The 12,168-nt window shown below is 35.0% G+C and overlaps 2 protein-coding genes and 1 pseudogene across 2 annotated transcripts; all 3 read left to right on the forward strand.

The window, feature by feature from the left end:
* Nucleotides 1–1,251: 1,251 nt before the first annotated feature.
* Nucleotides 1,252–1,854, forward strand: LOC128553525 (uncharacterized). The gene has a single exon (XM_053534708.1). It carries the CDS (start codon nucleotides 1,252–1,254, stop codon nucleotides 1,852–1,854), a length of 603 nt encoding a protein of 200 aa, XP_053390683.1.
* Nucleotides 1,855–2,080: 226 nt separating this feature from the next.
* LOC128553526 (uncharacterized) lies at nucleotides 2,081–2,506 on the forward strand. Its single transcript, XM_053534709.1, has one exon. It carries the CDS (start codon nucleotides 2,081–2,083, stop codon nucleotides 2,504–2,506), a length of 426 nt encoding a protein of 141 aa, XP_053390684.1.
* A 6,363-nt stretch (nucleotides 2,507–8,869) lies between these two features.
* Nucleotides 8,870–10,639, forward strand: LOC123561346 (uncharacterized protein K02A2.6-like; annotated as a pseudogene).
* The last annotated feature ends 1,529 nt before the right edge of the window (nucleotides 10,640–12,168 follow it).

A 12,168-nucleotide genomic window follows, 5' to 3' on the forward strand; every position in this document is an offset into this window, starting at 1 on the left:
GGACTCGACCATCCAGAAATTCATCGGTCAATAAAGGAAGTTTACGGACGCCTAGGAGAACCATATGCTAGATTAGGTCCGCTAGGATGGACGTGCATCGGGAAACCGAATGGAGAAAACCAAGCATATATGACTTACTTCCTGAATGATGATCTGGGAAACATGTTAAAAAAATTCTGGGAGATAGAGCATGTACCTGCACAAAAGTCTCAAGAACCGTTACTCGCACCGAAAGACAAACAAATCCTAGTCGAGACAGAGAAATCATTTAAGTATGAAAATTGTCGGTATGAAGTAGGAATACCATGGATTACGAAACCATCAGTGAACAGCTACGACATGGCAAAAAGTAGATTGGAAAATACAGAAAAGAAATTAAATAAAACTCTAGAAATACAAGAAGTATACGACGCAACAATAAAAAAATACGAAGAAAAGTGTTATATAACCAAAGTAAATATCAAAGAAAGAGAAAGCAACCAACGCTGGTATTTACCTCATTTTCCGGTCGTCAGACTAAATAAAGATACAACGAAAATTCGAATTGTCTTTGACGCATCGGCAAAATGTGGAAATGAAAGTCTAAATGACTGTATAAGTGAGGGTCCTAAACTACAAAATGAACTTTTCGATGTTCTGCTTCGCTTCAGAAAATACCCAGTGGCAATTGTATGCGACATTTGTGAAATGTACCTTCAAATTGGGTTGAAACCAGAAGATCGTCCGTATCACAGTTTCCTTTGGAACTTTAAAGCAAACCCGCCAGATGTATATGAGTTATATTGTGTCGTTTTCGGTGTGAATGCGCCGCCATTTCTTGCAATGTTAGTTTCGAGGAAGAATGCGAAAAAACATCAGTCTGTCTATCCACTAGCTGCAGAGACAGTTCTAAAATCGACATATATGGACGATAGCATGGTTCAGTATTGAATGATGAAATGGGAGTCCAGATGTACTTCGAATTATCAGCTCTGTGGAAAAAAGCAGGAATGTTTGCGAAAAAATGGTTATCTAATTCGACGAAAGTGCTTCAATCGGTACCAGAAGAAGATCGTGCAACTGAATTAGACTTAGAATCTGGATCATTGCCAACAAAGAAAACCTTGGGCCTTTTATAGCAAGCAGATGCGGATATGTTAACTTTCAAATCAAACACTGAGGTATCCAGTGAGAAGCATAGATGTTAGCATTGTGTGTTCGAAAACTAAGGTGGTGCCGTTGAAAGCAACAAGTATTCCGCGCCTAGAACTGATGGCAGCAGTCTTAGGTGTACGATTAGCGCACAATGTAATTAATGCACTCCAAATGAAAGTGTGTGACGTTATTTTCTCGTCTGACGGTATGAACGTACTTTGGTGGATTCAAAGAGAAAGTCGTACTTTTAAACCGTTTGTGGCTAATCGTGTCAGTGAAATTCAAGACAAGAGTGTACCAAACCAATGGAGACACGTGACTTCGAAAGAAAATTCAGCAGATATAGCATCTCGGGGTATGACTGCTAGTGAATTAGTTAACTGTGAACTGTGGTGGAAAGGACCGGAATTTCTTATGAGTGCACCAGAAAAATGGCATAAGAATGATAAAGAAGAGCGAAAAGAAAGTAAAGCTGAAATGCGTTTATCAAAGCTACAGCAGGGTGATATGAGTACATTCCTTGTTACCGACATAAATCAAGAAGTGATAGACATAGGAAACTATTCAAGCTGGCACAAAATGGTTCGTGTGTTAGCCTGGGTACTACGTTTCATTTCGAACATTTCGTGCAAACGTGATGATCGTAGACAATGTGAATTAGTAGCAGAAGAAATAAAAGATGCAGAGTCACTGTTAATGCAAAAAGCACAACGTGAATAAGTGCCTTGTACAGAAAATCGAACTACCAAAATGCAGCAAAATAGTGCAACTGAATCCGAAGTTAGATGAAGACGGATTGTTACGTTGTGACACTAGACTGAAATTTGCAAAATTTCTGTCATTTGATGCAAGATTTCCAATTATCTTGCCACGCAAGAGCAGAATAACAAAGTTGATCGTGAAACACTATCATGAACTGAATCATCGTGGTGGTACAAATCAAGTCATGTCATCGTTGTCGACTAGGTTTTGGATCGAGGCAGCTCGCGAAGAAATTCAAGACTGGGAAAATGAATGTAGTTACTGCAAACGCGCTAAAAGCAAATCAGCAATACAGATAATGGCACCATTACCAGACATTCGTTTGGACATGCCAATGAGAGCTTTCGCGCACACAGCTGTGGATTATGCGGGGCCATATATCACGATACAGGGTTGTGGTAAACGTCGTGAGAAAAGATACTTGTGTCTATTCACATGTTTGACGAGTAGGGCAGTACATTTAGAAATGGCGTATGGACTAGACACAAGTTCATTCTTAAATGCATTCTATCGTTTCACGAGTCGGCGAGGTGTAACAGTGAAGATGAATTCGGACAATGGGACAAATTTTGTAGGAATTAAAGGAACTTTTGAAGAAACTAGATACTGATCAAATACAGAGGCAATCGTCTGACAAGAAAGTTCAATCCTCCAAGTGCTCCACATTTTGGCGGATTACACGAAGCAATGATAAAATCTGCGAAACGCGCAATCAACAAAATACTTGGAAACGCAGACGTTATGGATGAAGATTTCAAACCAGGTGATGTCGTGATTGAGATTGATTCAGGATCACCAAGGGGACAATGGCCTCTTGGCAGAGTCGTTGAAGTGTTTCCCGGGAAGGATGGATATGTTAGAGTAGTCAATGTAAGAGTTACTTCAAACGTGATGAAAAGACCGATGTCGAGGCTGTGCTTCCTCGAGCACTGTGCTTTGTAAATTATATACATATTCTGACGAACAAGAAAATGTATTAAACAGAAAAGCTGTAGAAAATGCAATTAGAATATGAAAATAAGATAGGCATAGTTTTAAGGGGCATAATAATCCCCGGTGCCTATATAAAAAAAAACCTCAGAGAGATTTTTGTATCATTTAATAGTGAAAAAGAAGTATTGAAATAAACAGAGGTGCATCTATAATTGAAAAAGAGTGTTCATACAAGTGATTTTTACAAGTAATATATTGAGAGGAGGTGTTTTATTTAGATTTGTGTACTATTATATATTATATATTGTTTCACTTAAGAACTTTGTATATGCATATAATGTTACTTGTATACGCATTTATTTTAATCAGAAATCGTTTTCGAAGAAATGCAAAATGGTATGAAATCATTCGATAGTAACCATTCGATAGATTTGTTGAAAAAAAAATGTTAAAAGAACTTCATAAACAGATTATTTACAAATAGTTTGTTGTAAAAACTATGTTTTTCCAAAGTGGGGGGGGGGGGGGGCGAAATGTATGGGAGATAATCGCAAAGTTGTATTGTTTATCTACATTCATACATAAGTGCTAGCTACCTTTTCGTTGAGTCATTGTACAGGAGTATAGCTCCAATATTACATCGAATAATAGGACTTTTATAGTGTTAATCGTTGACAAAAAACTAAGAGTTTATAGACATAAATTAAAACTCGTATAGTGTAAATAAAATAATAAATTATAATGGACTTATAGTGTTTTTATATGGGCCCAGCGAATAAACAGAATTAATATCTCCAGAACAGTCACCATGCCAAAGACCTTACTATAACGATTTCTGGTAGGTCAACGCTACATATTGTCAAGAAATAAATGGGGACTTATTCAAAAGTTTATGTTATTTCAATACATATATAACCCGTCTGTAACGACAGTACTTTTCCCAATAACTGGATCGGCATATGTTTGGCTAGAAGTATCTAAATATCTTTAAAAATCGGCGCAATCTGAAACAAGTCTCAAGATTCTTTTAATGTACAAAGACATCAGTCGCATTCTCAACTATTTTCCACGCTTCTGTCATATGTGATGTAAATCGGTAGAAAAGAAAAACAAATCTACAGTTTCAATACATCAGCTGTAAAAATTGATGAATTTAACGATTTTAAGGAAAGAACGTTCCGTTTCAACAATTCTTTATCAATAAAGCGTCCGAAACTTTTTAGAGGCATTTAATATTTCAGAATGCGTCAAACACAAGCGTCTGTTTCAAAAATACACTGTGTAGCCTCACGAGTGAGTGTTTTGTTTTAAAAACATACGCTACATACACAACAGATACGTAATAATTTGAACAACGACTGGTGAAAATGTCCAGAAAATGATTGAAATAAACGTAGATATTGAAATAAATGCAACATTAAGCCCAATCAGATAGTTATTGTAGAGATGGTACCTAAAAAATTCAAATTCATCTTAATAGGTTTTTTTCAGAGTGAAATGATAGATAAGTGTACCAATTTTCTAAATATATTTATGGTTTTCCTCTTCTCCATGTCAAAAATAGAAATATTTAATATCTAAAACATGACTTTCTCAAAATATCTGAAGCAAAATGGACAACTCTTGCACTGACCGTTTTTCAAAGATTTTAGGACTTCCCCAGTTATAGTCTCTATCAAAAGCTCCCACAGCTAAATAAATTCAATAGAGTATAAGGTAAGTTTACTCTACTTTCAACATTTTGAAAGAGCCTATACTGAACTTCCTTTTGTCTTTTAATAAAGTCAAATTCCAAGACTAGCCAAGAGTCTAAAACGTTTGAAAAAGGGGAATGACATGCTCTTTATTAGAAGCTTACCAAAACCATACCAAAAATGTACCTTAAAGAAGTTATTAAAGATTTTATATTGTAAACAATCCCCTACACCATTTTACCATCAATATTTTCCACTTATGAATGCACTCAATTCAGGTGATAATTGTTGATATATTTGTAAATGAGGGGCCCCAACAAAAACCTTTTTTTCAAGTTGTGTAAACAGTATAAGTTTTAAATTAATGTTGATATCTGAAATTATCCGATTACTTTGTTTTCAACAATAAATAAAACACCTTTAAGTTTGTTTAGGGTTGTTGATCTGTAACGAAAATCATCAAATAAAGTAATCTCCATATGCTTTTTAGCATTTATTCGTTTTTTCAAGGAAAGCAAATGATCGTGCTAGTTCCCTCCAGAGAATGTTTAAATTGAGAATTGCTTAAAATACATTACATAGAGTCATTACCTGTCAGCTACCTTAACATGTAGTAATTACAACCACTACCTTAAAACATTGTAATTATATTTGACGACAATGAATTTTTGTGTTACCAATTTAACTTGTTTTGTTATTTCTCATTGTTGGATATATACATTTTACATTTTGATATATAAATGTTGTGTAAACTAATGTATCACCATTGAGAACAATAAATAAATAACTTTGGCTAAAAGATCAAAACTTAATAACGCTTCTTAATGTCGTTAATTTTCTTCAAAGGAATATATGCATTATTCTATATAATCTTCATGCATTACTGAACTTTCTATCAAGGCCTCACTACAACTTACAAAATAACTGTCAGTGTAAGTCATGAGAAAAGCGTGCATATTGTATATTGAATACAAAGGGATTTAAACAAATGTAGGTCATATTTTGTCTACCTGATAAGTTGTTTGAAAAAGGACCTATCTGATTTTTCTTTCACTTTTGATCAATGTTTAATGTTGGCTTCAGTTTATTGATCAATTCAGAGTTGTCCCCCTTTGATTTATTTGGGTAAGTACCATCTCTAGTTATTGTAGTCAATATATATACTGACTGTTATTTATTTATTTATGTATTGGTATAAAAGTACAAACTGTATCTAGATATCTTTGAATAAGCAACTCCGGTGGATATTTACAAACCAACCAGCGGAAGACTTGACTGTCATTCCATGTCAGTGCAGCGGTACACTCCGCTGCGCGAAGGCTACACCTAATCTAGTATATAATTTCGGAATTAGAGTATACTTTGAGATGAAAACAATAGCACATGAACTTCAAACAATGTTTCTAGATTTACAGCGATGCCAATAAAAAAACTTTACGGATTTAAATAAACAATACGTTTTTCGGTAGCTTCGGAGGAAGACACTACAAACATATTACATGTCAGTTTTTAATAAAAAAGTTGTTCTGTTTATTTGGCCTTTTAACGCAAATTTGGTAAATCCAATCAGCACCCCGGTTCGTTGTCTTTGTTGTCCTATTTATAAATTTTTGCCTTGCATTCAAATTGGAATAAGGTTGGTTTACAAACCACTGTGTGATGTATTGTCTTATAAGTTGGTATATACATCTACTCATAATATAGTTGTATGTTTGGTCAGTATATAATATACTCTAGAGCTAGTCACCCGGTGTTGTTTCTTTCTTCAAGTACATGACATGGTGTCAGAAATGTAAAAAACTGATTGTTTGTTAATTCACCATTATAAAAAGATGGATGAATATAAAGTGAAAACACCTTCTATCAACTGGGATTCTAGAGACTTAAAAACGGAATTTAAAAAGTTCAAAACGCACTGTTATTTCATGTTTGATGGACCTTTAAATTCTAAGTCGGAAGAACAGAAAGTAAATTATTTGATGTTATGGGTAGGAGAGAAAGGAAGAGATATTTATTCTACATGGACTCTAAGTAATGATGACAAAAAGAAATTGGAACCTCATTTCACAAAACTAGAAGAATACTGTGAACCAAAGTCTAACGTAATCTATTCACGATATCTGTTAAAATCGAGAGTACAAACACAAGATGAAACTTTTGAACAATTTGTCACAGATTTGAAATTATTGATAAGAGATTGTGGCTACCCAGAAGACAGATATGATGAAACTGTGCGAGACCACATTGTGTTTGGAGTAAAATCGCATAAAATTAGGGAAAGCTTAATTAGGAAAGGTTCAGATTTAAAATTGCAAGATTGTTTGGACATTGCCAGAACTCATGAAATATCTCAAACACAAGTAAAAGAAATGGAGTCGGAAGACAAATCCTAGCATGGAATCAAACGAAAACCTCCAGTACCAAAGAAAAAATCATTTCAACCAAAACAATCAGGAGCGAAATACTTTCAACCAAGGATATGCCTTAAATGTGGATACCAGCATACCACAGCTACGTGCCCTGCTAATGGAAAAACTTGTAGGAAATGTAAGAAACCCGGACATTTTGAGAAAATGTGTAAATCAAAATCCCAGAGGAAATCTAGATACGGTAAAGTACACATGATGGACGACTTTTCAGAAAGTGACAGTGATACAAGCGGAGAATTTGAATATATGGGAATTTCGACAAGTGACAAAAGTGTAAATTCTGTTACACATGACATGACAGTGCAAGTAAGAGTGAATGGAATTTGCATTCCTATGCAACTGGATACAGGTGCAAAGTGCAATGTTATGAGTGTGAAAATTTTGAAAAAACTGGGAATTAAAGGAAATATCAAGAATACAAAGGTTAACTTGAAATCTTGTAGTGGACACACGATGAAGCCCATAGGTAAGTTGTCTTTACCTTGTATCATCAATGATAGTTCACACGAGATCAAATTTCATATCATTCATGAAAAAGCACCTACGGTACTTGGCGTTGAGTCATGCATCGCGCTAGGACTGGTAAAGCTAGTGTATGGTGTACAGGAGAAACAAAACAAAATGCCAATGTGAGAAATGAATTTGTTGAAGATTAATTTCCAAATTTATTCAAAGGTATAGGATGCCTTCCGAAAAAGCATGATATTGAAATAGAAAAAGATGCAAAACCCGTTGTAAACCCGCCGAGAAATGTTCCAGTAAAACTGCGTTCTAGAGTCAAGGACGAACTCGACAGAATACTTGAAGAAGGAATAATTGTAAAAGAAAATGAGCCTACGGACTGGGTAAACAATATGGTGACTGTAGTGAAACCGAACGGTTCTCTTAGGATCTGCTTGGATCCATCCGATTTGAACAAATGTATCAAAAGGCCACACTATCCATTGAAAACAATAGAAGATGTAGTCACAAGAATTCCAAATGCCAAAGTATTCTCGAAGCTTGACTGTGTATCTTCATTTTGGCAAGTTGAGCTAGATGAAGAAAGTTCGAAATTATGCACCTTCAACTCGTGCTTTGGAAAATTTCGATTTTTGAGAATGCCATTCGGAATAAAATCAGCCAGTGAGGTATTTCAAAACGTGATTTCTGAAATTCTGGATGATATAGATGGCGTTGAAGTCATTATGGATGACATATTAGTCACAGGCACAAATACAGAAGAACATGATCAAAGACTAAAGGAAGTTTTGCAAAGATTAGAAGATAATAATCTTAAGCTTAGCAAGGACAAATGTGATGTAAGGAAAAGCTCTGTGTCATATGTTGGACATACTTTGACAAGTGATGGATTAAAACCGGACCCTGAGAAAATAAGAGCTGTGCTGGACATGAAACCTCCTCAAAACAAACAACAAGTGAAAACTTTCATTGGATTTATTCAATACCTAAGTAAATTTCTTCCAATGTTATCGGAGAAAACTGAAATTCTTCGTAGAATTCTTAAAAAAAGATGTTATTTTCTACTGGGGACAACAAGAAGATGAATATTTGAACGAATTAAAACGCATGATTACCAATACACCTGTGTTAGCATACTACGACCCGAAGCTAGACGTTACGTTGCAATGCGATAGCAGTTCTAAAGGACTGGGATGTGCGATCCTCCAACGTGGCAAGCCGTTAGTATTTGCAAGTTGTGCTCTAACAAAAACTCAAATGAATTACAGTCAGTTGGGAAAAAAAGAAATGCTTTCGATAGTATTTTGTTGCAAAAAATTTCATCACTACTTATATGGGCAAGAAAAGATCTTATGTGAAACTGATCATAAACCCCTTCAGTCGATATTTCTGAAACAAATCCATGAAATTCCAGCTAGACTTCAGAAAATGCGATTCGAGTTGACAAGATACAATATGAATGTTATTTATACACCTGGGAAGTATATGTATCTCGCTGATGCACTTAGCAGATCATACTTGAGTGACAGTAACCAATGTTCTGTAGAAGATTATGACATATTGTTGTGTGACTATATTTTTGTCTCAGACAGTGACAGGAAAGCAATAGAATCTGCCATGAAACATGACAATGAAATGAACATGCTGAAACATGTAGTAAAAAATGGATGGCCTGATAAGAGATATGAGGTAGATATGCAAATACGTGCATATTGGAACTATAGAGATGAAATTACGCAAATCGAAAACTTACTTTTCAAAGGAACAAAGTTGATAATTCCAAGAGCAATGAAAAAGGTCATAATCGAGAGAATACACGAAACGCATCTTGGGACAGTGAAATGCAAAGCAAAAGCTAGAGATGCTTTGTTTTGGCCTTCGATGACCAAAGACATTGAAGAAAAAGTTAGCAGTTGTGGAATATGTGCTCGATACCAATCGAGGAACCCAAAGGAACCTCTAATTCCACATGAAATTCCACATGAAATTCCTGACAGACCATGGAGTAAAATAGGAATTGATATTTTCGAGAGAAAGGGACATTCGTATCTAATCTCAGTATGTTATTACTCTAAATAGCCTGAAATTTCAAAGTTAGAAAATACGACGAGTCAATGTGTGGTTGGATATTTAAAAACACATATGTCGAGATATGGAATACCAGACGAGGTGATAAGTGACAATGCCAGAAACTTTACAAGTTTTGAATTTGAACAGTTCGCTAAAAGCTATGGATTTAAACACACAACCTCGAGTCCGAACTTTCCAAGTTCAAATGGTCAAGTGGAGCGTTGTATTCAAACTATCAAACGGTTAGTCAACAAGAATGATCTTGATCAAAATTTAGCAGTAATGGATTACAAAAATACGGAACTAGATGGAGCAGGTCTGTCACCTGCACAATTGTTCCTGAACCGAAGATTGAAAACAAAGTTACCCATTGCTAAGGAACTATTGAAACCTGACAATTCTAAAGAAATATCAGAGAAACTCTCAAAACGTCAGCAGAAACAGAAATTTTATTATGATCAGCATGCGCAAAGAAAAGCCTTGAAATCACTTCAAAATGGTGAAAATGTAATGTTTCGTCATAATGATAAATGGCAAGAAGGAAAAGTGAAATCGAAACATGACACTCCGAGATCTTATATTGTGGAGAACAAGGATGGAAAACAATATAGGCGAAATCGCAGACATTTGAGATCTAGCAAGGTACCGTTTCAAATTGAGCCTGATATTCCGCCACAAGCATCCTTAGATGACAATACGCAAAATATGCAAAATGCATCCGAGCCAGAACAACAACAACATACAGACGCACACATCTCGGAAAACCTGCCAAAACCTACGATTACGACGAGATCTGGTAGAGAAGTCAAGCAGCCAAGCAGATTTCGTGATTATGTTGTTAGTGCAGTAGATAAGATGAAAAGTGTTATTTCTAGTGGTTAAAATGTTAAAAGTTTTAATCATAAATTATAGAATATCACAAGTGCAAAGATTCTATTTGATGGATTTAAATTCGCTTCGATGGATTTAATAGTGCTTATTACTTAATCAGCTTTTATGTAATTGCATTTATGTAAAAATGTTAAATGAATGTTAACTTTCTAAGCTGGTCAAATCTACAAAATGTACAAACAGAGAATTTACAATTTTTTCTTAATTATTCATATCTAACGGAACAGATTCCAGAGAAACTATACTTAATTATTTCATACTTAAATTATCATTGATATCATTCCAAGTTAATTGTTTCTCAAGATTAACTTTATTACAGAACTATCTTATCTGACTGAACACAGTGAATATGAGTTTATAACTGCCTGGATTTATAGCACTGCCCACACACAAAAACAGTTTATCGCTAGTTAATGGTTTACATTATCAGTGGAAGTTAGTTGATTAATACAGCTGTGAAGTTCATCTGAGGACATGAGAAATTTTCTGAATTTGCCCTACTTTAAAATCTAACTATTTTGAGTTAATTCAAAATTTAATTAAAAATTAATTTTAATCCTATTTTATAAAGAAAAGGGGATGTGATGTATTGTCTTATAAGTTGGTATATACATCTACTCATAATATAGTTGTATGTTTGTATGTATGCTTGGTCAGTATATAATATACTCTAGAGCTAGTCACTCGGTGTTGTTTCTTTCTTCAAGTACATGACACACTGTATAGACTGACTCGAACCGCGCGGCAAAACCCATGATAATACGGGTGTGACGGGCACGAAGTAAACATACGTACCCATAACATATTATGTAAACATCAACAAAGAATGTCAACTCATACATATCCGTGCGCATAAATTGAAATTGACAAAGTTGAACAATTCATTTCGCAATATTACGCATTTTCTGTCATCGAAATAAAAAATGGTAAGCGAAAAAATTGTAAACGGTTTGGATAATAACAGACATATTAGACCTTTATCATCTGTGCAGGAGATGTATAGAATCCATACTGCATTATATATCTTTTCTATTCAGACAGTCAAAAATAATGCCATTTTATGTTTGTTCGTTATTATTTCTGTTGAAAAGCACCCTTGTAATCTATAGACAAAAATGCCATAGTGGTATTGAATGAGTTGTAAAACCACCACTCACCAAATGTTTCAACATGAAAGTCTTTATTCATACTCCCGTTTTGAAATAAGTACCAACAGAGGAAGAACCCGATTGATTTTAGGACAGCAGAGGCTCAAATGTCAAGGTTACATGGACTGACTTAATTTTCTTGTAAATGTTCGCTGCCTGGTCGTAAATTGTCAAAAGATATTCGCTACAGCTTTCAAACTACGCAGATTGACTTAGCCCCACTTGGGGAGGATCTCTATTGATTTTACGGACAGCAACTCACAGGACAAGGTCACAAGGATAACCCCAATCCCCAATATTTCTTTTTCTACTTTGAGATCAGTTTCTTGATATTGTATCTTAGCATCCTTCATTCACATCATAAAACCTAAAAAAACCTGATAGAGGCAAAGTATACGAGCATCTTGTCTGCAATTTCAGTACAGGTGGCATGTATGCTGTCGGAGAAGTGTTTATCTTTCCATTGTCGGATCTCACTGAAAGGTCCACGGTTGCCCGGAAAGACCAGAAACTTCCACCTTGCACTAATGATAACCAGCTGTTGCCTTTGAATCTATCATTAAAAGACAGACGATAATTATTAAAATTATTAATTATTTACTTGCATCTTCTAACATAGATATTTTATAGTATAGTTATATACAT

This window comes from Mercenaria mercenaria, unplaced genomic scaffold (assembly GCF_021730395.1).
Source record: "Mercenaria mercenaria strain notata unplaced genomic scaffold, MADL_Memer_1 contig_3919, whole genome shotgun sequence".
NCBI lineage: Eukaryota > Metazoa > Mollusca > Bivalvia > Venerida > Veneridae > Mercenaria > Mercenaria mercenaria.